Below are 27,950 nucleotides of genomic sequence, written 5' to 3' on the forward strand. Positions count from 1 at the left end.
TCTGTTAACCAAACAGCCAGTAACAACATCCACATTAGGGGACATCCAGCATGTTCATAACATCTTAAACAACTATACACTAAGCATCACTAAAACAATACATATGCTAGATATCTTTCCATGAGAAGCTAGCTTTATAAGTCCATTTCCAGTCTAAGTGAGTTCTAGTCTGTACCATTGCTATCAGAAACTTGACTTGTCCCGGTAATAGTTCTTCCTTTGCCGGTAGACTTCTTGATATAATCATGTGGGAAACCTCCATATTGAATGTAACAGTGTATTTCACTTTGTGACAAACATTAGCAACTTCAATAACCCCACCAGCATTGTTCTGTCTCTCGAAAAAAAACAGACATTTATTGTGAACTTCTTTGACTGTAGTATTGTGACCAAAGACAGGTGATGGGTGGTCCAAATCTATCTTTGGTGTATTGAACTTCTTGACAGGCTTATTAAATGAACAAATGCACAAGTCAATATTGACACCTTTGTCACTACACTGACCATACTGGCTATAGCTGCTTGTTCTCTCATAGCTGAGCAGTGTCATACCATTGTCTTTATCAACAGAGGACTGTACAATAACGTAAAACATTTCTTCAGTCTTTTTGGCATTCAGTTCATTTGGTATATAAAGGTCCATCTTTGTGATGACAACATTATCCTGTGAAAATATACAGATATGAAAAATAAATTAAAGAAAACAATTAATACTTAAGAATAGTGTCGTTCAAGTTTATTTATCAGTAGCATGTGCTACTTTCTGAAATGAACTTGTACATGTATGTAGTGACTATTTCATGTACATGTATGTAGTGACTATTTCATGTACATGTATGTAGTGACTATTTCATGTACATGTATGTAGTGACTATTTCATGTACATGTATGTAGTGACTATTTCATGTACATGTATGTAGTGACTATTTCATGTACATGTATGTAGTGACTATTTCACGTACATGTGTGTAGTGACTATTTCACGTACATGTATGTAGTGACTATTTCATGTACATGTATGTAGTGACTATTTCATGTACATGTATGTAGTGACTATTTCATGTACATGTATGTAGTGACTATTTCATGTACATGTGTGTACTAGTGACTATTTCATGTACTTGTGTGTAGTGACTATTTCATGTACATGTGTGTAGTGACTATTTCATGTACATGTATGTACTAGTGACTATTTCATGTACTTTTATGTAGTGACTATTTCATGTACATGTATGTAGTGACTATTTCATGTACATATATGTAGTGACTATTTCATGTACATGTATGTAGTGACTATTTCATGTACATGTGTGTAGTGACTATTTCATGTACATGTATGTAGTGACTATTTCATGTACATGTATGTACTAGTGACTATTTCATGTACATGTGTGTAGTGACTATTTCATGTACATGTGTGTACTAGTGACTATTTCATGTACATGTATGTACTAGTGACTATTTCATGTACATGTGTGTAGTGACTATTTCATGTACATGTATGTACTAGTGACTATTTCATGTACATGTGTGTAGTGACTATTTCATGTACATGTATGTACTAGTGACTATTTCATGTACATGTGTGTAGTGACTATTTCATGTACATGTGTGTAGTGACTATTTCATGTACATGTATGTAGTGACTATTTCATGTACATGTATGTAGTGACTATTTCATGTACATGTATGTAGTGACTATTTCATGTACATGTGTGTAGTGACTATTTCATGTACATGTGTGTAGTGACTATTTCATGTACATGTATGTAGTGACTATTTCATGTACATGTGTGTAGTGACTATTTCATGTACATGTATGTAGTGACTATTTCATGTACATGTATGTAGTGACTATTTCATGTACATGTGTGTAGTGACTATTTCATGTACATGTATGTAGTGACTATTTCATGTACATGTATGTAGTGACTATTTCATGTTCATGTATGTACTAGTGACTATTTCATGTACATGTGTGTAGTGACTATTTCATGTACATGTATGTACTAGTGACTATTTCATGTACTTGTATGTAGTGACTATTTCATGTACATGTATGTACTAGTGACTATTTCATGTACATGTGTGTAGTGACTATTTCATGTACATGTATGTAGTGACTATTTCATGTACATGTATGTAGTGACTATTTCATGTACTTTTATGTAGTGACTATTTCATGTACATGTATGTACTAGTGACTATTTCATGTACATGTATGTAGTGACTATTTCATGTACTTTTATGTAGTGACTATTTCATGTACATGTATGTACTAGTGACTATTTCATGTACATGTATGTACTAGTGACTATTTCATGTACATGTGTGTAGTGACTATTTCATGTACATGTATGTAGTGACTATTTCATGTACATGTATGTACTAGTGACTATATCATGTACTTGTATGTAGTGACTATTTCATGTACATGTATGTAGTGACTATTTCATGTACATGTGTGTAGTGACTATTTCATGTACATGTATGTAGTGACTATTTCATGTACTTGTATGTAGTGACTATTTCATGTACATGTATGTACTAGTGACTATTTCATGTACTTGTACGTAGTGACTATTTCACGTACATGTATGTACTAGTGACTATTTCATGTACATGTGTGTAGTGACTATTTCATGTACATGTATGTAGTGACTATTTCATGTACTTGTATGTAGTGACTATTTCACGTACATGTATGTACTAGTGACTATTTCATGTACATGTGTGTAGTGACTATTTCATGTACATGTATGTAGTGACTATTTCATGTACTTGTACGTAGTGACTATTTCACGTACATGTATGTACTAGTGACTATTTCATGTACATGTGTGTAGTGACTTTCATGTACATGTATGTAGTGACTATTTCATGTACATGTGTGTAGTGACTATTTCATGTACTTGTGTGTAGTGACTATTTCATGTACTTGTATGTAGTGATTATTTCATGTCCATGTATGTAGTGACTATTTCATGTACATGTATGTAGTGACTATTTCATGTACATGTATGTAGTGACTATTTCATGTACTTGTGTGTAGTGACTATTTCATGTACTTGTATGTAGTGACTATTTCATGTACATGTATGTAGTGACTATTTCATGTACATGTGTGTACTAGTGACTATTTCATGTACATGTATGTAGTGACTATTTCATGTACATGTATGTAGTGACTATTTCATGTACTTGTATGTAGTGACTATTTCACGTACTTGTACGTAGTGACTATTTCACGTACATGTATGTAGTGACTATTTCATGTACATGTATGTAGTGACTATTTCATGTACTTGTATGTAGTGACTATTTCATGTACTTGTACGTAGTGACTATTTCACGTACATGTATGTACTAGTGACTATTTCATGTACATGTATGTAGTGACTATTTCATGTACATGTATGTAGTGACTATTTCATGTACATGTATGTAGTGACTATTTCATGTACATGTATGTAGTGACTATTTCATGTACATGTATGTAGTGACTATTTCATGTACATGTATGTAGTGACTATTTCATGTACATGTATGTAGTGACTATTTCATGTACATGTATGTAGTGACTATTTCATGTACATGTATGTAGTGACTATTTCATGTACATGTATGTAGTGACTATTTCATGTACATGTATGTACTAGTGACTATTTCATGTACATGTATGTACTAGTGACTATTTCATGTACTTGTATGTAGTGACTATTTCATGTACTTGTATGTAGTGACTATTTCATGTACTTGTACGTAGTGACTATTTCACGTACATGTATGTACTAGTGACTATTTCATGTACATGTATGTAGTGACTATTTCATGTACATGTATGTACTAGTGACTATTTCATGTACATGTATGTAGTGACTATTTCATGTACATGTATGTACTAGTGACTATTTCATGTACATGTATGTACTAGTGACTATTTCACGTACATGTATGTACTAGTGACTATTTCATGTACATGTATGTAGTGACTATTTCATGTACATGTATGTAGTGACTATTTCATGTACATGTATGTAGTGACTATTTCATGTACATGTATGTAGTGACTATTTCATGTACTTGTATGTACTAGTGACTATTTCATGTACATGTATGTAGTGACTATTTCATGTACATGTATGTAGTGACTATTTCATGTACATGTATGTAGTGACTATTTCATGTACTTGTGTGTAGTGACTATTTCATGTACATGTGTGTAGTGACTATTTCATGTACATGTATGTAGTGACTATTTCATGTACATGTATGTAGTGACTATTTCATGTACATGTATGTAGTGACTATTTCATGTACTTGTGTGTAGTGACTATTTCATGTACATGTATGTAGTGACTATTTCATGTACATGTATGTAGTGACTATTTCATGTACATGTATGTAGTGACTATTTCATGTACTTGTGTGTAGTGACTATTTCATGTACATGTGTGTAGTGACTATTTCATGTACATGTATGTAGTGACTATTTCATGTACATGTGTGTAGTGACTATTTCATGTACATGTATGTAGTGACTATTTCATGTACTTGTGTGTAGTGACTATTTCATGTACATGTATGTAGTGACTATTTCATGTACATGTACTAGTGACTATTTCATGTACATGTATGTAGTGACTATTTCATGTACATGTATGTAGTGACTATTTCATGTACATGTATGTAGTGACTATTTCATGTACATGTACTAGTGACTATTTCATGTACATGTATGTACTAGTGACTATTTCATGTACTTGTACGTAGTGACTATTTCACGTACATGTATGTACTAGTGACTATTTCATGTACATGTATGTAGTGACTATTTCATGTACATGTATGTAGTGACTATTTCATGTACATATATGTAGTGACTATTTCATGTACATGTATGTACTAGTGACTATTTCATGTACACGTATGTACTAGTGACTATTTCATGTACATGTGTGTAGTGACTATTTCATGTACATGTATGTAGTGACTATTTCATGTACATGTGTGTAGTGACTATTTCATGTACATGTATGTAGTGACTATTTCATGTACATGTGTGTAGTGACTATTTCATGTACATGTATGTAGTGACTATTTCATGTACTTGTGTGTAGTGACTATTTCATGTACATGTATGTAGTGACTATTTCATGTACATGTACTAGTGACTATTTCATGTACATGTATGTAGTGACTATTTCATGTACATGTATGTAGTGACTATTTCATGTACATGTATGTAGTGACTATTTCATGTACATGTACTAGTGACTATTTCATGTACACGTATGTACTAGTGACTATTTCATGTACATGTGTGTAGTGACTATTTCATGTACATGTATGTAGTGACTATTTCATGTACATGTATGTAGTGACTATTTCATGTACATGTATGTAGTGACTATTTCATGTACATGTGTGTAGTGACTATTTCATGTACATGTGTGTAGTGACTTTCATGTACATGTATGTAGTGACTATTTCATGTACTTGTGTGTAGTGACTATTTCATGTACATGTGTGTAGTGACTATTTCATGTACATGTACTAGTGACTATTTCATGTACATGTATGTAGTGACTATTTCATGTACATGTATGTAGTGACTATTTCATGTACATGTGTGTAGTGACTTTCATGTACATGTATGTAGTGACTATTTCATGTACTTGTATGTAGTGACTATTTCATGTACTTGTATGTAGTGACTATTTCATGTACATGTATGTAGTGACTATTTCATGTACATGTATGTAGTGACTATTTCATGTACTTGTATGTAGTGACTATTTCATGTACACGTATGTACTAGTGACTATTTCATGTACATGTATGTAGTGACTATTTCATGTACATGTATGTAGTGACTATTTCATGTACTTGTATGTAGTGACTATTTCATGTACATGTATGTAGTGACTATTTCATGTACATGTGTGTAGTGACTATTTCATGTACATGTATGTACTAGTGACTATTTCATGTACATGTATGTAGTGACTATTTCATGTACATGTATGTAGTGACTATTTCATGTACATGTATGTAGTGACTATTTCATGTACATGTATGTAGTGACTATTTCATGTACTTGTGTGTAGTGACTATTTCACTATATAGCAACAAGACCACACCCATAGCAACAGCCAAATGATCACCTATATTGCAAAGATAAGTGGGTAATAGACAAATGAATACATATTCAAAAAATCAACAAGACCATGTTGCAACTGCTAAATGATCACGTATATTGCAAAGATAACAAAAATGTATGCAAATATGTTTAGCAACAAGACCATTTTATATAGAGTGATATAGAGTAGACAATTGAATTGGTTTCTGATGATATAGAGTAAACAATTGCATTGGTCTCTGACGATATAGAGTAGACAATTACATTGGTCTCTGATGATATAGAGTAGACAATTGAATTGGTCTCTGATGATATAGAGTAGACAATTACATTGGTCTCTGATGATATAGAGTAGACAATTACATTGGTCTCTGATGATATAGAGTAGACAATTACATTGGTCTCTGATGATATAGAGTAGACAATTGAATTGGTCTCTGATGATATAGAGTAAACAATTGCATTGGTCTCTGACGATATAGAGTAGACAATTGAATTGGTCTCTGATGATATAGAGTAAACAATTGCATTGGTCTCTGACGATATAGAGTAGACAATTACATTGGTCTCTGATGATATAGAGTAGACAATTGAATTGGTCTCTGATGATATAGAGTAGACAATTACATTGGTCTCTGATGATATAGAGTAGACAATTGAATTGGTCTCTGATGATATAGAGTAGACAATTGAATTGGTCTCTGATGATATAGAGTAGACAGTTACATTGTTCTCTGATGATATAGAGTAGACAATTGAATTGGTCTCTGATGATATATAGTAGACAATTGAATTGGTCTCTGATGATATAGAGTAGACAATTACATTGGTCTCTGATGATAAAGAGTAGACAATTGAATTGGTCTCTCATGATATAGAGTAGACAATTGCATTGGTCTTTGATGATATAGAGTAAACAATTGCATTGGTCTCTGATGATATAGAGTAAACAATTGCATTGGTCTCTGATGATATAGAGTAAACAATTGCATTGGTCTCTGACGATATAGAGTAAACAATTGCATTGGTCTCTGACGATATAGAGTAGACAATTACATTGGTCTCTGATGATATAGAGTAGACAATTACATTGGTCTCTGATGATATAGAGAAGACAATTGAATTGGTCTCTGATGATATAGAGTAGACAATTACATTAGTCTCTGATGATATAGAGTAGACAATTACATTGGTCTCTGATAATATAGAGTAGACAATTGAATTGGTCTCTGATGATATAGAGTAGACAATTGAATTGGTCTCTGATGATATAGAGTGGACAATTGAATTGGTTTCTGACAATATAGAGTAGACAATTCCATCGGTTCTGATGATATAGAGTAGACAATTGAATTGGTCTCTGATGATATAGAGTAAACAATTGCATTGGTCTCTGACGATATAGAGTAGACAATTACATTGGTCTTTGATGATATAGAGTAGACAATTGAATTGGTCTCTGATGATATAGAGTAAACAATTACATTGGTCTCTGATGATATAGAGTAGACAATTGAATTGGTCTCTGATGATATAGAGTAGACAATTGAATTGGTCTCTGATGATATAGAGTAGACAATTACATTGGTCTCTGATGATATAGAGTAGACAATTACATTGGTCTCTGATAATATGGAGTAGACAATTACATTGGTCTCTGATAATATGGAGTAGACAATTACATTGGTCTCTGATGATATAGAGTAGACAATTACATTGGTCTCTGATGATAAAGAGTAGACAATTACATTGGTCTCTGATGATAAAGAGTAGACAATTACATTGATCTCTGATGATATAGAGTAGACAATTACATTGGTCTCTGATGATATAGAGTAGACAATTGAATTGGTCTCTGATGATATAGAGTAGACAATTGAATTGGTCTCTGATAATATAGAGTAGACAATTACATTAGTCTCTGATGATATAGAGTAGACAATTACATTGATCTCTGATGATATAGAGTAGACAATTGAATTGGTCTCTGATGATATAGAGTAGACAATTACATTGGTCTCTGATGATATTGAGTAGACAATTACATTAGTCTCTGATGATATAGAGTAGACAATTGAATTGGTCTCTGATGATATAGAGTAGACAATTACATTGGTCTCTGATGATATAGAGTAGACAATTACATTGGTCTCTGATGATATAGAGTAGACAATTGAATTGGTCTCTGACGATATAGAGTAGACAATTGCATTGGTCTCTGATGATAAAGAGTAGACAATTACATTGGTCTCTGATGATATAGAGTAGACAATTACATTGGTCTCTGATGATATAGAATAGACAATTACATTGGTCTCTGATGATATAGAGTAGACAATTGAATTGGTCTCTGATGATATAGAGTAGACAATTGAATTGGTCTCTGATGATATAGAGTAGACAATTACATTGGTCTCTGATGATAAAGAGTAGACAATTGAATTGGTCTCTCATGATATAGAGTGGACAATTACACTGGTCTCTGATGATATAGAGTAGACAATTGAATTGGTCTCTGATGATAGAGTAGACAATTGAATTGGTCTCTGATAATATAGAGTAGACAATTGAATTGGTCTCTGATGATATAGAGTAGACAATTACATTGATCTCTGATGATATAGAGTAGACAATTGAATTGGTCTCTGATAATATTGAGTAGACAATTACATTGGTCTCTCATGATATAGAGTAGACAATTGAATTGGTCTCTGATGATATAGAGTAGACAATTGAATTGGTCTCTGATGATATAGAGTAGACAATTACATTGGTCTCTGATGATATAGAGTAGACAATTGAATTGGTCTCTGATGATATAGAGTGGACAATTACATTGGTCTCTGATGATATCGAGTAGACAATTGAATTGGTCTCTGATAATATAGAGTGGACAATTACATTGGTCTCTGATGATATAGAGTAGACAATTGAATTGGTCTCTGATAATATAGAGTAGACAATTACATTGGTATCTGATGATATCGAGTAGACAATTGAATTGGTCTCTCATGATATAGAGTGGACAATTAAATTGGTCTCTGATAATATAGAGTAGACAATTACATCGGTTTCTGATTATATAGAGTAGACAATTGAATTGGTCTCTGATAATATCGAGTAGACAATTGAATTGGTCTCTGATGATATAGAGTAGACAATTACATTGGTCTCTGATCATATACAGTAGACAATTGAATTGGTCTCTGATCATATAGAGTAGACAATTGAATTGGTCACTGATAATATAGAGTAGACAATTACATTGGTCTCTGATGATATAGAGTGGACAATTGAATTGGTTTCTGACAATATAGAGTAGACAATTACATTGGTCTCTGATGATATAGAGTAGACAATTACATTGGTCTCTGATGATATCGAGTAGACAATTGAATTGGTCTCTGATAATATAGAGTAGACAATTACATTGGTCTCCATGTATTACAAAGATTGCCTATGTTAATTATACGATACTCATTGTAACTTGTAACACTTTCAAAATGTTGGGTCAGTTAATACGTTACAAATAACAAAAAATTTTTTGGAAGTTTTTAAATAGTAAAAAAGTCCAAACAAAAGTAAGTGTCCCTGTACATATTGGAGACACTTTCAATTCATAATCAGAAGGAAACATTTACATCATTTGTTTAATCAAGTTCCTGAACTTGAGTACAAAAAGACAAGATGTGCTTAGACTGCAAGGTTACCATCTTTACAATGAATGAAGTAGGACAACACTCTTGACTTTTTTCTATTCTTGCCATAGAGGGCGATGTTGATTTGATTTGATTGAAGTATAGGATAGTTCAGGTTATGACAAATAGAATTAACTAAAGGCTGCCCTGTAGAGTAAAATATGATTTTAACATTAAATATGGTAGTTGACTGAACCATAGTTCAGAAACACATTACCATCACTACATAGCACTGTGGATGTTAAACAAGATAAAATATGTTACTAGTTTCATTCACTTTTACTTATAAGTATGGAATTGGCATTAATCTGAACTAAAGTGAAAGTGATGTATAACACTAGCTAGATAATCTAAGGTGAAAGTGATGTATAATACTAGCTAGGTAATCTAAGGTGAAAGTGATGTATGACACTAGCTAGATAATCTAGGGTGAAAGTGATGTATAACACTAGCTAGGTAATCTAAGGTGATGTGATGTATAACACTAGCTAGATAATCTAGGGTGAAAGTGATGTATGACACTAGCTAGGTAATGTAAGGTGAAGTGATGTATGACACTAGCTAGGTAATCTAAGGTGAAGTGATGTATGACACTAGCTAGATAATCTAAGGTGAAAGTGATGTATGACACTAGCTAGGTAATCTAAGGTGAAGTGATGTATAACACTAGCTAGATCATCTAAGGTGAAGTGATGTATGACACTACCTAGATAATCTAAGGTGAAAGTGATGTATGACACTAGCTAGGTAATCTAAGGTGAAGTGATGTGTAATCTAAGGTGAAAGTGATGTATGACACTAGCTAGGTAATCTAAGGTGAAAGTGATGTATGACACTAGCTAGGTAATCCAAGGTGAAGTGATCTATAACACTAGCTAGATAATCTAGGGTGAAAGTGATGTATAACACTAGCTAGATAATCTAAGGTGAAAGTGATCTATAACACTAGCTAGATAATCTAGGGTGAAAGTGATCTATAACACTAGCTAGATAATCTAGGGTGAAAGTGATCTATAACACTAGCTAGATAATCTAGGGTGAAAGTGATGTATAACACTAGCTAGATAATTTAAGGTGAAGTGATGTATAACACTAGCTAGATAATCTAAGGTGAAAGTGATGTATGACACTAGCTAGGTAATCTAAGGTGAAGTGATGTATAACACTAGCTAGATAATCTAAGGTGAAGTGATGTATAACACTAGCTAGATAATCTAGGGTGAAAGTGATGTATAACACTAGCTAGGTAATCTAAGGTGAAAGTGATGTATAACACTAGCTAGATAATCTAGGGTGAAAGTGATGTATAACACTAGCTACGTAATCTAAGGTGAAAGTGATGTATGACACTAGCTAGGTAATCTAAGGTGAAAGTGATGTATGACACTAGCTAGATAATCTAAGGTGAAAGTGATGTATGACACTAGCTAGATAATCTAAGGTGAAAGTGATGTATGACACTAGCTAGATAATCTAAGGTGAAGTGATGTATGACACTAGCTAGGTAATCTAAGGTGAAAGTGATGTATGACACTAGCTAGGTAATCTAAGGTGAAAGTGATGTATGACACTAGCTAGATAATCTAAGGTGAAGTGATGTATGACACTAGCTTGGTAATCTAAGGTCAAAGTGATGTATGACACTAGCTAGGTAATCTAAGGTGAAGTGATGTATAACACTATCCAGGTAATCTAAGGTGAAGTGATGTATGACACTAGCTAGATCATCTAAGGTGAAGTGATGTATAACACTAGCTAGGTAATCTAAGGTGAAAGTGATGTATAACACTAGCTAGATAATCTAGGGTGAAGTGATGTATGACACTAGCTAGATAATCTAAGGTGAAAGTGATGTATGACACTAGCTAGGTAATCTAAGGTGAAGTGATGTATAACACTAGCTACGTAATCTAGGGTGAAAGTGATGTATAACACTAGCTAGGTAATCTAAGGTGAAAGTGATGTATGACACTAGCTAGGTAATCTAAGGTGAAGTGATGTATGACACTAGCTAGGTAATATAAGGTGAAGTGATGTATAACACTAGCTAGGTAATTTAAGGTGAAAGTGATGTATGACACTAGCTAGGTAATCTAAGGTGAAAGTGATGTATGACACTAGCTAGGTAATCTAGGGTGAAAGTGATGTATAACACTAGCTAGATAATCTAAGGTGAAGTGATGTATGACACTAGCTAGGTAATCTAAGGTGAAGTGATGTATAACACTAGCTAGATAATCTAGGGTGAAAGTGATGTATGACACTAGCTAGATAATCTAAGGTGAAGTGATGTATGACACTAGCTAGGTAATCTAAGGTGAAGTGATGTATAACACTATCCAGGTAATCTAAGGTGAAAGTGATGTATGACACTAGCTAGATCATCTAAGGTGAAGCATAGACAGTGGAGGGGAGACCCTCCACTGTCTATGGGTGAAGTGATGTATGACACTAGCTAGATAATCTAAGGTGAAAGTGATGTATGACACTAGCTAGATCATCTAAGGTGAAGTGATGTATGACACTAGCTAGGTAATCTAAGGTGAAGTGATGTATAACACTAGCTAGATCATCTAAGGTGAAGCATAGACAGTGGAGGGGAGACCCTCCACTGTCTATGGGTGAAGTGATGTATGACACTAGCTAGATAATCTAAGGTGAAAGTGATGTATGACACTAGCTAGATCATCTAAGGTGAAGTGATGTATGACACTAGCTAGGTAATCTAAGGTGAAGTGATGTATGACACTAGCTAGATAATCTAGGGTGAAAGTGATGTATGACACTAGCTAGGTAATGTAAGGTGAAGTGATGTATGACACTAGCTAGATAATCTAAGGTGAAAGTGATGTATAACACTAGCTAGATAATCTAAGGTGAAGTGATGTATAACACTAGCTAGATCATCTAAGGTGAAAGTGATGTATAACACTAGCTAGGTAATCTAAGGTGAAGTGATGTATAACACTAGCTAGATCATCTAAGGTGAAGTGATGTATGACACTAGCTAGATAATCTAAGGTGAAAGTGATGTATGACACTAGCTAGATAATCTAAGGTGAAGTGATGTATGACACTAGCTAGGTAATTTAAGGTGAAAGTGATGTATAACACTAGCTAGATAATCTAGGGTGAAAGTGATGTATGACACTAGCTAGATAATCTAGGGTGAAAGTGATGTATAACACTAGCTAGATAATCTAGGGTGAAAGTGATGTATAACACTAGCTAGGTAATCTAAGGTGAAAGTGATGTATAACACTATCCAGGTAATCTAAGGTGAAAGTGATGTATGACACTAGCTAGGTAATCTAAGGTGAAAGTGATGTATGACACTAGCTTGGTAATCTAACTTGAAAGTGATGTATGACTCTAGCTAGATAATCTAAGGTGAAAGTGATGTATGACACTAGCTAGGCAATCTAAGGTGAAGTGATGTATGACACTAGCTAGGCAATCTAAGGTGAAAGTGATGTATGACACTAGCTAGGCAATCTAAGGTGAAGTGATGTATGACACTAGCTAGATAATCTAAGGTGAAGTGATGTGTATGACACTAGCTAGGTAATCTAAGGTGAAAGTGATGTATGACACTAGCTAGGCAATCTAAGGTGAAAGTGATGTATGACACTAGCTAATAGGTAATCTAAGGTGAAAGTGATGTATGACACTAGCTAGATAATCTAAGGTGAAAGTGATGTATGACACTAGCTAGGTAATCTAAGGTGAAAGTGATGTATGACACTAGCTAGATAATCTAAGGTGAAGTGATGTGTATGACACTAGCTAGGTAATCTAAGGTGAAAGTGATGTATGACACTAGCTAGGCAATCTAAGGTGAAAGTGATGTATGACACTAGCTAGGCAATCTAAGGTGAAGTTATGTATGACACTAGCTAGGTAATCTAAGGTGAAGTGATGTATAACACTATCCAGGTAATCTAAGGTGAAAGTTATGTATAACACTAGCTAGGTAATCTAAGGTGAAAGTGATGTATAACACTAGCTAGGTAATCTAAGGTGAAAGTGATGTATGACACTAGCTAGGTAATCTACGGTGAAAGTGATGTATGACACTAGCTAGATAATCTAGGGTGAAAGTGATGTATGACACTAGCTAGATAATCTAGGGTGAAAGTGATGTATAACACTAGCTAGGTAATCTAAGGTGAAGTGATGTATAATACTAGCTAGGTAATCTAAGGTGAAAGTGATGTATGACACTAGCTAGATCATCTAAGGTGAAGTGATGTATGACACTAGCTAGGTAATCTAAGGTGAAAGTGATGTATGACACTAGCTAGATAATCTAAGGTGAAGTGATGTATGACACTAGCTAGATAATCTAAGGTGAAAGTGATGTATGACACTAGCTAGGTAATCTAAGGTCAAAGTGATGTATGACACTAGCTAGATAATCTAAGGTGAAAGTGATGTATGACACTAGCTAGGTAATCTAAGGTGAAAGTGATGTATGACACTAGCTAGATAATCTAAGGTGAAAGTGATGTATGACACTAGCTAGGTAATCTAAGGTGAAAGTGATGTATGACACTAGCTAGATCATCTAAGGTGAAGTGATGTATGACACTAGCTAGGTAATCTAAGGTGAAAGTGATGTATGACACTAGCTAGATAATCTAAGGTGAAGTGATGTATGACACTAGCTAGATAATCTAAGGTGAAAGTGATGTATGACACTAGCTAGGTAATCTAAGGTCAAAGTGATGTATGACACTAGCTAGATAATCTAAGGTGAAAGTGATGTATGACACTAGCTAGGTAATCTAAGGTGAAAGTGATGTATGACACTAGCTAGATCATCTAAGGTGAAAGTGATGTATGACACTAGCTAGATCATCTAAGGTGAAAGTGATGTATGACACTAGCTAGATCATCTAAGGTGAAAGTGATGTATGACACTAGCTAGGTAATCTAAGGTGAAAGTGATGTATGACACTAGCTAGGTAATCTAAGGTGAAAGTGATGTATGACACTAGCTAGGTAATCTAAGGTGAAAGTGATGTATAACACTAGCTAGGTAATCTAGGGTGAAGTGATGTATGACACTAGCTAGGTAATCTAAGGTGAAAGTGATGTATAACACTAGCTAGGTAATCTAGGGTGAAGTGATGTATGACACTAGCTAGGTAATCTAGGGTGAAAGTGATGTATAACACTAGCTAGATAATCTAGGGTGAAAGTGATGTATAACACTAGCTAGATAATCTAAGGTGAAAGTGATGTATAACACTAGCTAGGTAATCTAAGGTGAAAGTGATGTATGACACTAGCTAGGTAATCTAAGGTGAAGTGATGTATAACAGTAGCTAGATAATCTAGGGTGAAAGTGATGTATAACACTAGCTAGGTAATCTAAGGTGAAAGTGATGTATAACACTAGCTAGATAATCTAAGGTGAAAGTGATGTATAACACTAGCTAGATAATCTAGGGTGAAGTGATGTATAACACTAGCTAGATAATCTAAGGTGAAGTGATGTATGACACTAGCTAGGTAATCTAAGGTGAAGTGATGTATAACACTAGCTAGATAATCTAAGGTGAAGTGATGTATAACACTAGCTAGATAATCTAAGGTGAAGTGATGTATAACACTAGCTAGATAATCTAGGGTGAAAGTGATGTATAACACTAGCTAGGTAATCTAAGGTGAAGTGATGTATAACACTAGCTAGGTAATCTAAGGTGAAAGTGATGTATAACACTAGCTAGATAATCTAGGGTGAAGTGATGTATAACACTAGCTAGATAATCTAAGGTGAAGTGATGTATGACACTAGCTAGGTAATCTAAGGTGAAGTGATGTATAACACTAGCTAGATAATCTAGGGTGAAAGTGATGTATGACACTAGCTAGATAATCTAAGGTGAAGTGATGTATGACACTAGCTAGATAATCTAAGGTGAAGTGATGTATGACACTAGCTAGGTAATCTAAGGTGAAGTGATGTATAACACTAGCTAGATAATCTAGGGTGAAGTGATGTATAACACTAGCTAGATAATCTAAGGTGAAGTGATGTATAACACTAGCTAGATAATCTAAGGTGAAGTGATGTATGACACTAGCTAGGTTAGCTAAGGTGAAGTGATGTATAACACTAGCTAGGTAATCTAAGGTGAAGTGATGTATAACACTAGCTAGATAATCTAAGGTGAAGTGATGTATAACACTAGCTAGGTAATCTAAGGTGAAGTGATGTATAACACTAGCTAGATAATCTAAGGTGAAGTGATGTATAACACTAGCTAGGTAATCTAAGGTGAAGTGATGTATAACACTAGCTAGGTAATCTAAGGTGAAGTGATGTATAACACTAGCTAGATAATCTAAGGTGAAGTGATGTATAACACTAGCTAGGTTAGCTAAGGTGAAGTGATGTATAACACTAGCTAGGTAATCTAAGGTGAAGTGATGTATAACACTAGCTAGATCATCTAAGGTGAAGTGATGTATGACACTAGCTAGATAATCTAAGGTGAAAGTGATGTATGACACTAGCTAGATCATCTAAGGTGAAGTGATGTATGACACTAGCTAGGTAATCTAAGGTGAAGTGATGTATGACACTAGCTAGATAATCTAGGGTGAAAGTGATGTATGACACTAGCTAGGTAATGTAAGGTGAAGTGATGTATGACACTAGCTAGATAATCTAAGGTGAAAGTGATGTATAACACTAGCTAGATAATCTAAGGTGAAGTGATGTATAACACTAGCTAGATCATCTAAGGTGAAAGTGATGTATAACACTAGCTAGATAATCTAGGGTGAAAGTGATGTATGACACTAGCTAGGTAATCTAAGGTGAAGTGATGTATGACACTAGCTAGGTAATCTAAGGTGAAGTGATGTATAACACTAGCTAGATAATCTAAGGTGAAAGTGATGTATGACACTAGCTAGGTAATCTAAGGTGAAGTGATGTATAACACTAGCTAGATAATCTAGGGTGAAAGTGATGTATGACACTAGCTAGGTAATCTAAGGTGAAGTGATGTATAACACTAGCTAGGTAATCTAAGGTGAAAGTGATGTATAACACTAGCTAGGTAATCTAAGGTGAAAGTGATGTATGACACTAGCTAGGCAATCTAAGGTGAAAGTGATGTATGACACTAGCTAGATAATCTAAGGTGAAAGTGATGTATAACACTAGCTAGGTAATCTAAGGTGAAGTGATGTATGACACTAGCTAGGTAATCTAAGGTGAAAGTGATGTATGACACTAGCTAGGTAATTTAAGGTGAAAGTGATGTATGACACTAGCTAGATAATCTAGGGTGAAAGTGATGTATGACACTAGCTAGATAATCTAGGGTGAAAGTGATGTATAACACTAGCTAGATAATCTAGGGTGAAAGTGATGTATAACACTAGCTAGGTAATCTAAGGTGAAGTGATGTATAACACTATCCAGGTAATCTAAGGTGAAAGTTATGTATGACACTAGCTAGGTAATCTAAGGTGAAAGTGATGTATGACACTAGCTAGGTAATCTACGGTGAAAGTGATGTATGACACTAGCTAGATAATCTAGGGTGAAAGTGATGTATAACACTAGCTAGGTAATCTAAGGTGAAAGTGATGTATGACACTAGCTAGGTAATCTAAGGTGAAGTGATGTATAACACTATCCAGGTAATCTAAGGTGAAAGTGATGTATGACACTAGCTAGGTAATGTAAGGTGAAGTGATGTATAACACTAGCTAGATCATCTAAGGTGAAGTGATGTATGACACTAGCTAGATAATCTAGGGTGAAAGTGATGTATAACACTAGCTAGGTAATCTAAGGTGAAAGTGATGTATGACACTAGCTAGATCATCTAAGGTGAAGTGATGTATGACACTAGCTAGGTAATCTAAGGTGAAGTGATGTATGACACTAGCTAGGCAATCTAAGGTGAAAGTGATGTATGACACTAGCTAGATAATCTAAGGTGAAGTGATGTATGACACTAGCTAGGTAATCTAAGGTGAAAGTGATGTATGACACTAGCTAGATAATCTAAGGTGAAGTGATGTATGACACTAGCTAGATAATCTAAGGTGAAAGTGATGTATGACACTAGCTAGATAATATAAGGTGAAGTGATGTATGACACTAGCTAGGTAATCTAAGGTGAAGTGATGTATGACACTAGCTAGATCATCTAAGGTGAAGTGATGTATGACACTAGCTAGGTAATCTAAGGTGAAAGTGATGTATGACACTAGCTAGATAATCTAAGGTGAAGTGATGTATGACACTAGCTAGATAATCTAAGGTGAAAGTGATGTATGACACTAGCTAGATAATCTAAGGTGAAGTGATGTATGACACTAGCTAGGTAATCTAAGGTGAAAGTGATGTATGACACTAGCTAGATCATCTAAGGTGAAGTGATGTATGACACTAGCTAGATAATCTAAGGTGAAAGTGATGTATGACACTAGCTAGGTAATCTAAGGTGAAAGTGATGTATGACACTAGCTAGATAATCTAAGGTGAAGTGATGTATAACACTATCCAGGTAATCTAAGGTGAAAGTGATGTATGACACTAGCTAGGTAATCTAAGGTGAAAGTGATGCATGACACTAGCTAGATCATCTAAGGTGAAAGTGATGTATGACACTAGCTACGTAATCTAAGGTGAAAGTGATGTATGACACTAGCTAGGTAATCTAAGGTGAAAGTGATGTATGACACTAGCTAGATAATCTAAGGTGAAAGTGATGTATGACACTAGCTAGGTAATCTAAGGTGAAAGTGATGTATGACACTAGCTAGGTAATCTAAGGTGAAAGTGATGTATGACACTAGCTAGGCAACCTCTGTGATGCATGACACTATCTAGGCAACCTCTGTGTTGCTAGGCAACCTCTGCTACATTGACAATGTTAAGGGATCTTACAAAAACAAGAGCAGCAGCTGGAAATATATTTTATGGAAGTTGCCTGAGAAGTTTTATGTCATTTCAGTCTCTGCAACATTATACTGATAAGTCAAGTGAATGAAACTAATGCATTTTATTTACTTAGTTAATATCCAATATTTTATTAAACAATGTGAATTGACACGGTATTCTTCCCACTTAACTGGCCTGAAGAGTTCTAGTACAGTACAGGCTATTTACAAGTACCTGTATGTTGATTAAGTATTATATTAGTAGTTAACAATAACCTCACCTCCTGATGGCTTTCTCTCACGTTATCAAATCTTGTAGCCACTAATCTTCGACATGAACCATGTCTAGTCTTGGATGAATGTGATGATTGATATTGTTCCTGAATTGCGTTATTGAGTTGTCCAAGTGCAAATTCAGCTAAAATGGCATTGTTTGTATTATTGTGTACTTTGGAATCATACCCTTGGCAAATGCACAGATTGGGTTGGAGTCGAGGTATGGAATTGCATGTTCTGTCTTCTGGTATGTGTTTGAACAACCCATGTGGATGTAAAGCATATTTTTTACTTCTAGGATCAACTTGTTGGTTTTTATTTTGTGGAATCATGGACTTGACCATGTAATGTAAATCTAAAATACTGATTAACCTGTGCTGGTTATGTTTCAAAGCTGCCATTTTCTCAGGTCCTAGCATCTTGGCAACTGTCTTTGGTACAATAATGAAGAGAAATGGGTTGAACATTTCAATTCTTCCTTCCTCTGTTTGTTCAATGAATTGACCATAAGCATTGCCATGATCTGCATACATGATTGTAATAGTGTTCTGCTGTTGTGACAGCTGGCCAATATAGTCAGCCAGGTTTTTATCAAGGGTTTGAACACGACGGCCAGAATCTTCATGGGCGACATTGAGAATAACATGGTTGAAAAATGGCTGTTTTATCTTGTCCATGGCATTATGATAAAGTTTGAGATATTGTAAAATATACTCATGTTGGTACTGTCCATTATAGCATACAGCATCTGGTCCATGAAATGGATCATTATGAAGATTGACTCGAAGTATTTCACAACTTGTCAAAGCCACATCAAACCTATCAATCTGTGCAGTTTGTAAAGCTTCTTTAAATTTGTGCCATCTTTCTTCTAATTTGAGATCCGGATACAGAGCCAAAAGATTCTTAGCAATTCCCCACTCCCAAGTCCAGCAAAGATCCTCAATCCATGCAGTTTCATATCCATGTTTTTTAAACTCTTTCAACAGTACTTCAGACCGTAGTGGTTCTGGTGGTAAGTCTTGAGTGCCAAACTGATTCTTATCATCCAAAATTTGGCCTGTAAAAAATGCTAGCAAGTTTTCATATGTCCTGCCCTTCAAGGACTGCATGAGTTCAAAATCTAAAACCATAGAATCATTACCATTGTTCAGTTCATTAAATTTTTCAATTGTCCTTGGGAGGGATCGGAAAAAATGATGTCTGGAAACTGAGTCCAGAAGAAAGACATTAATATTAATGTAGTTATTTGTATGTACTGCTTTATGTTTGGTTACTTTTGGTGGAAGTATCATTAACTGACGTGCATAACGACCAACCAAATGCTCTTTTCCTGCTAAAATAAGATCATCTTCATACGCTTCATCATCATTGTCTTCATAATTGGAATCATCAGCTATTTCATCATCACTATCCATATCATTATTGTTGAATAGTTTGCGACACTTGATGAAGACAAAGCCATGATGCTGGAATCGGTTTCTTACATCTGTGAGATTTGTGATAAACGCTTGAAGCTTCGAAATTGTAGGAAAGTCTTGCCAGCGAAGAATACCTAAATGTTCTTGTATGGTTGCTATGGAAACTTGACTCTTTGGATCACAGATATCATTGTAACACTTCACAGCATTTTTTCTTTCCTATGATAATGTGACAAAAATGATATGAGATTAATATTATCGAAACAGTCAAGATGTACTGTACTCTGTGAATTCTGATCAATGTTAAATTATCTTTATATTCCTTTAACAAAGTATTTCAGCTAATTAGATGAAGACAGTATGGGTAGGCAACTGATTATAAATGAAGGATATATAAGTATGAAATGATGAATGTGTGCTTACTATGTTACTATGCACCCATCTGATCTTCCACAAATCCCCCCATCTTAACTTCCACCAATTATTCACCCACCAATCCCATCCTACCTTCCACCAATCCATCCTACCTTCCACCAATTAATCCATCCACCCAGTGGCACCCACTCATCCATCCTACCTTCCACCAATCCACCCATCCATCCATCCTACCTTCCACCAATCCACCCAGCCTACCTTCCACCAATCCATCCATCCATCCTACCTTCTAGCTACCAATCTACCCACTCACCCATCCTACCTTCCACCCATCCATCCATCCATCCTACCTTCTAGCTACCAATCTACCCACTCACCCATCCTACCTTCCACCAATCCACTCATCCATCCATCCATCCATCCTACCTTCTAGCTACCAATCTACCCACTCACCCATCCTACCTTCCACCAATCCACCCATCCATCCATCCTACCTTCTAGCTACCAATCTACCCACTCACCCATCCTACCTTCCACCAATCCACCCATCCATCCATCCATCCATCCTACCTTCCACCAATCCACCCAGCCTACCTTCCACCCATCCATCCATCCATCCTACCTTCTAGCTACCAATCTACCCACTCACCCATCCTACCTTCCACCAATCCACCCATCCATCCATCCATCCTACCTTCTAGCTACCCACTCACCCATCCTACCTTCCACCAATCCACTCATCCATCCATCCATCCTATCTTCTAGCTACCAATCTACCCACTCACCCATCCTCCCTTCCACCAATCCACCCATCCATCCATCCATCCTATCTTCTAGCTACCAATCTACCCACTCACCCATCCTACCTTCCACCAATCCACCCATCCATCCTATCTTCTAGCTACCAATCTACCCACTCACCCATCCTACCTTCCATCTCAGACCACTACAGAGAACAGTCTAGAAACACCAATTATATTACGGTAGGTGTGAAACTCTTAATCCCTCTTCCTATTCTCACTATCTTCCTTCAAGCATGCCTTTTGTTTTAAACTCTCTCTGAAGACTGCCGAACGTTGTGCAAAATGATACTTCAGGTCTTTCTTTTTTTGCGATTGACTCGAAGAGGTCAAAGGTTAGCAAGAATTGTCTATGACCGGAAACAAAGACCATCACGCAGTCAGAATCAAAATCACTGCAGTTTCAAATGAGTTATGTTCTGTTGAAGTTGCTTGTTCCTAGCAACCTGTATTTATAAATATATAATAAGTGACTTTTAAAAGGATTTTGACACGGGAATTCAAATATCAAGAGATTATTGGGTTTTTTCCACGGGTAAGTCAGAAGGTGAATCATTGAATCGTCCATTGCTGCACCATTGTACATATGCTACTTTTTGCTGTAAGTTCTTTTGAACAAGCGACCTATCGGCCGGAATAGCTCTGCTGTTTTTGGAGGAGATTTTGTACCATGTAAGAGTCACCAGGTTCTATCTATTGATATTACACTTCAATGTTCTTTCACAAGCTGTCATTGGTCAGAATCGAATCACATGACCTAATTTAAATAGACTATTGCCCGTGTGATGATATTGCCCACGCGTGCACCGGCTAATGCCCAGCACTGGATTTATTTTGACCGTTGCACATCTATTCTGTGCATGTTTTCCAGGTTTATTATTTAATTCAGCTCCTCCACTATCCAGTTATGTTTCAGCAAATTAATAAAGTGGTTAGTGGTTTCACATGATGACTAACACACACAGTCACTATAGATCACAGATATTTTGGATTTTGAACATAACAAACTGTTTAATTTAAATTATTTTGAACATTCTGAGAGTGAATTTTATTATGATCAACAATGGCAGATGTGATATCTTGACAGGTATACAAAATAAATCTGATGTGAGGCACACGCTACCGATGTCGTACACATCAACAACACCCAACAAATGCAGACAATGGGAGATCGTGCAAGACATTCCTCAGTACCATCAACCAGCCAGACCGCAGTCAATCAATTCCCACAGTTATCCGGAATGTTTTCAAACACACAGATTAGCAGTGGATCTTTCAATTTCACATTTCATGTCGCTGGAAACAGCTCTCTCTCTCTCTCTCTCTCTCTCTCTCTCAAAGTCAAAGTTCTAGTCAGTGTGATTACATTGTTAATGCCGCAGACAATCCGTAATCTTCTCTGATTTTGATGAAATTTAACTTTTATAATATTGTCCATTTTGAATGTATTTGCTGAATACGGTTATATAGGACACTATGAATACCACACTGTTGAATTTTATCTGTTTCTACTACTAAAATAATCATGTACGCATTTCTTCTGATCGGTTTTGTGAATGAATCAGAGCAGAGCTAACTAGCGAGAACAGGTTGACAACAAATAATTTGCATATAAATTCTTATTGAGAGGGCCAACAGATATTAAAAGTTGATTTGTAAATAAACTAGAATGTTATGAACCCTATCTAACCTAAGTTATGATCATTCAAGTCTTCTTTTATAGCTTCAGGCTAAAAACACTTTGTTTGCTAAGACCTCAGAACAACACGCCATCTTGTTTTCTGGAATAAACCATTCTGTAGAAGGTAGTCTCATAGAAGGGGTGATGATTTCGGATTTATGCTGGTCACTTGTCGTTGAGGGCGCATGGTGAATAGAACTACATTGCTTGTTGTCTGTCGTCTATATGGTGTCTTTTGAAAAGTGCCTGTTTACTTCAGTCTAGTGGGCTGATTTCCAATATGGTGTCGATCAAAATAAACATGAATTTAATTTACATATTTAATGAATACAATAAAAAAATCATCAAAAATAGAAAAGAACATGTGCTGACTTGAAATTAACAAATCTAAGTAAGATATGCTGTGCGCATCTACATGACAAATGTTACAGCAATCTGACAAATAGTATTTGAGAAGATGATGAAAATGTCATTTTTAACAAAAAATTCATCAAAAATTGAAAATGGCACAGATCAACTTGGCATGATGATGAACAAATTGAAAGTAAACTAACCACCAGTAACTAGTCATAAAATTTTTACCGTGGGGAACCCTATCACTATCTGAGTTGAAAGTAAACTAACCACCAGTAATTAGTCATAAAATTTCACAGTGGGGAACCCTATCACTATCGAGTTGAAAGTAAACTAACCACCAGTAACTAGTCATAAAATTTCATAGTGGGGAACCCTATCACTATCGAGTTGAAAGTAAACTGACCACCAGTAATTAGTCATAAAATTTCACAGTGGGGAACCCTATCACTATCGAGTTGAAAGTAAACTAACCACCAGTAATTAGTCATAAAATTTCACAGTGGGGAACCCTATCACTATCGAGTTGAAAGTAAACTAACCACCAGTAACTAGTCATAAAATTTCACAGTGGGGAACCCTATCACTATTGAGTTGAAAGTAAACTAACCACCAGTAACTAGTCATAAAATTTCATAGTGGGGAACCCTATCACTATTGAGTTGAAAGTAAACTAACCACCAGTAAGTAGTCATAAAATTTCACAGTGGGGAACCCTATCACTATTGAGTTGAAAGTAAACTAACCACCAGTAACTAGTCATAAAATTTCACAGTGGGGAACCCTATCACTATCGAGTTGAAAGTAAACTAACCACCAGTAACTAGTCATAAAATTTCACAGTGGGGAACCCTATCACTATCGAGTTGAAAGTAAACTGACCACCAGTAATTAGTCATCAAATTTCACAGTGGGGAACCCTATCACTATTGAGTTGAAAGTAAACTAACCACCAGTAACTAGTCATAAAATTTCACAGTGGGGAAACCTATCACTATCGAGTTGAAAGTAAACTAACCACCAGTAACTAGTCATAAAATTGTTACCGTGGGGAACCCTATCACTATTGAGTTGAAAGTAAACTAACCACCAGTAATTAGTCATAAAATTTCACAGTGGGGAACCCTATCACTATCGAGTTGAAAGTAAACTAACCACCAGTAATTAGTCATAAAATTTCACAGTGGGGAACCCTATCACTATCGAGTTGAAAGTAAACTGACCACCAGTAATTAGTCATAAAATTTTTACAGTGGGGAACCCTATCACTATCGAGTTGAAAGTAAACTAACCACCAGTAATTAGTCATCAAATTTCACAGTGGGGAACCCTATCACTATCGAGTTGAAAGTAAACTGACCACCAGTAACTAGTCATAAAATTTCACAGTGGGGAACCCTATCACTATCGAGTTGAAAGTAAACTGACCACCAGTAATTAGTTATAAAATTTCACAGTGGGGAACCCTATCACTATGGAGTTGAAAGTAAACTGACCACCAGTAATTAGTCATAAAATTGTTACCGTGGGGAACCCTATCACTATCGAGTTGAAAGTAAACTAACCACCAGTAATTAGTCATAAAATTTCACAGTGGGGAACCCTATCACTATCGAGTTGAAAGTAAACTAACCACCAGTAACTAGTCATAAAATTTCACAGTGGGGAACCCTATCACTATCTGAGTTGAAAGTAAACTAACCACCAGTAACTAGTCATAAAATTTCACAGTGGGGATCCCTATCACTATCGAGTTGAAAGTAAACTAACCACCAGTAACTAGTCATAAAATTTCACAGTGGGGAACCCTATCACTATTGAGTTGAAAGTAAACTAACCACCAGTAATTAGTCATAAAATTTCACAGTGGGGAACCCTATCACTATCGAGTTGAAAGTAAACTAACCACCAGTAACTAGTCATCAAATTTCACAGTGGGGATCCCTATCACTATTGAGTTGAAAGTAAACTAACCACCAGTAACTAGTCATAAAATTTCACAGTGGGGAACCCTATCACTATCTGAGTTGAAAGTAAACTGACCACCAGTAATTAGTCATAAAATTTCACAGTGGGGAACCCTATCACTATCAGTTGAAAGTAAACTAACCACCAGTAACTAGTCATAAAATTTCACAGTGGGGAACCCTATCACTATTGAGTTGAAAGTAAACTAACCACCAGTAACTAGTCATAAAATTTCACAGTGGGGAACCCTATCACTATCGAGTTGAAAGTAAACTGACCACCAGTAATTAGTCATAAAATTTTTACAGTGGGGAACCCTATCACTACCTAGTTGAAAGTAAACTAACCACCAGTAACTAGTCATCAAATTTCACAGTGGGGAACCCTATCACTATCGAGTTGAAAGTAAACTGACCACCAGTAACTAGTCATAAAATTGTTACCGTGGGGAACCCTATCACTATCGAGTTGAAAGTAAACTAACCACCAGTAATTAGTCATAAAATTTCACAATGGGGAACCCTATCACTATGGAGTTGAAAGTAAACAGTTTGTTTGTGTTACTTCTAGATAGAGAATCTCCAGATCAGTTGTCAATTATGTTGTAGGGTCTGAGAATCAATTAACCAATGGTTACTGTAAACCATTACCAGGGAGGGAAATGAACAACTGTTAACAGTCCTTGGGCATCGCAGTAACACACCAACACATGATTAGCCCTATTTAGTCACTGAGGGCCCACAGTACAATTATGCAGAAGATATTGGTACATACAAAACAGCCCTTTTATCAATGTGATGCTCCGAGGACTTTGAGAGAGTCTTCCATCCATACATCCACCCTACATTCAATCCATCAAGCCACTCACCCATCCTACCTTCCACGAATCCACCCATCCATCCTACCTTCCACGAATCCACCCATCCATCCTACCTTCCACGAATCCACCCATCCATCCTACCTTCCACGAATCCACCCATCCATCCTACCTTCCATGAATCCACCCATCCATCCTACCTTCCACGAATCCACTCTTTCACTGCCTCCTTTATTATCAGATATTCAAAAGCTGTATAAATTACCTCATATTCACAAATGCTATAAAACTCTTGATGACTACATGTTTCTGTTGGTGATGAAAAGAACAATTCCTCTGCCAGTTGACATGAGCCTCGAATTGGATGGATCCTCTGACAGGATTGATTTGATGGTAACAGTCTTAACTTGTCAGAACTCTTGAGGTGAGGTATAAAACATTGGTCTTTAACCTACAGACAAACAAACAGATAAATAACAATTATATTTATACACATATACATCTCTTCCATTTGTTATTCAAAATGTAACGAACTAAATGACATTTTGTGTATCAGAATGACAGACAAATGTTTACATTCTTTCAGTATTTCCATTGTTCACCATGGGTTTCAGTGGGACTCTGTGCATCCTGAAATTGATCTTTTGCATTCTTATATTGTTTGACAAAATGTAACCTGCCTCATTTTTTTCTGTCAACAACAATGGGTCATGAACAATTCTTCATCTACACATGCCCCTAGCAACATCCTTACTAAATTTCAGACCAATCTCAGATCTGCTTACAAAAAATTTTGTGACCCAAATCATGTTACAGTATCTATGGTGCAATCATTTTTACTTGAACAAATACCCATCTAGCCACTCTATGTACTGTCCCTAACAAATACAAAGGCAATCAGTCTGGTGCCCCCCCCCCCCCCCACACACACACACACACACTTACTTACTGGTCTTTGTAAGTTGAGTTTCCTGACAACTTCTCCCATCAGGACATCAATATCATCATGTACAGCATCATCACTTAATTTCACTTGTTGACGGTTTGTCCAGTATTTGTACACAAACACTACTGCCAGCAACATGGCCAATGTAAACATCATACGAAAGGATAAACAGCGATATCTGTATCTAGTTGACATACTTGTAAGGTAGCGATGACAAGCCCCCATTTGTGATAAAAGTCTATCATCTACTTTAAGACAATCCTATCCTGCTATATCCAAGAAGACACAAAATGTTTACATTTCAAGTCCTGATGAGCTGGGTCACTTTATACACGTAGTCACATATACCACATATCAAGCATAATGAAAATATCAAAAGGTCTCTATTTTGATTTCTTGAAATGTGACAGTACATCAGTTGTATATTCACACTAGTCCTGTTTTAGTACATACAGGGTGTACTGTACATGTATGTACACCTATCACTGCATCCTTTCCACACTGTAACTGCAGCTGTTGCATGTATACACCTGTTACTGCATGTATACACCTGTAT

At 35.8% G+C, this 27,950-nt stretch overlaps 1 protein-coding gene across 1 annotated transcript; it reads right to left on the reverse strand.

Moving 5' to 3' along the window:
* Positions 1-106: 106 nt before the first annotated feature.
* Positions 107-27,619, reverse strand: LOC144438130 (uncharacterized). Its single transcript, XM_078127159.1, has 4 exons — positions 27,398-27,619; positions 26,714-26,899; positions 19,038-20,672; positions 107-664 (listed from the first exon to the last, which is right to left on the reverse strand). Exons 1-4 carry the CDS (start codon positions 27,617-27,619, stop codon positions 107-109), a joined length of 2,601 nt encoding a protein of 866 aa, XP_077983285.1.
* Between the last annotated feature and the right edge of the window lie 331 nt (positions 27,620-27,950).

The sequence above is a fragment of the Glandiceps talaboti genome, chromosome 7 (assembly GCF_964340395.1).
Source record: "Glandiceps talaboti chromosome 7, keGlaTala1.1, whole genome shotgun sequence".
Lineage (NCBI taxonomy): Eukaryota > Metazoa > Hemichordata > Enteropneusta > Spengelidae > Glandiceps > Glandiceps talaboti.

Bases quoted from the DNA above. Each gene is read 5' to 3' on its own strand.
- LOC144438130 (XM_078127159.1), bottom strand. From the start codon at position 27,619: ATGGGGGCTTGTCATCGCTACCTTACAAGTATGTCAACTAGATACAGA. The intron at 26,900-27,397 runs GTAAGTAAGTGT...GTTTGTCTGTAG, and splicing joins AACTCAACTTACAAAGACCA to GTTAAAGACCAATGTTTTAT. The intron at 20,673-26,713 runs GTAATTTATACA...ACATTATCATAG, and splicing joins ATAGCATTTGTGAATATGAG to GAAAGAAAAAATGCTGTGAA.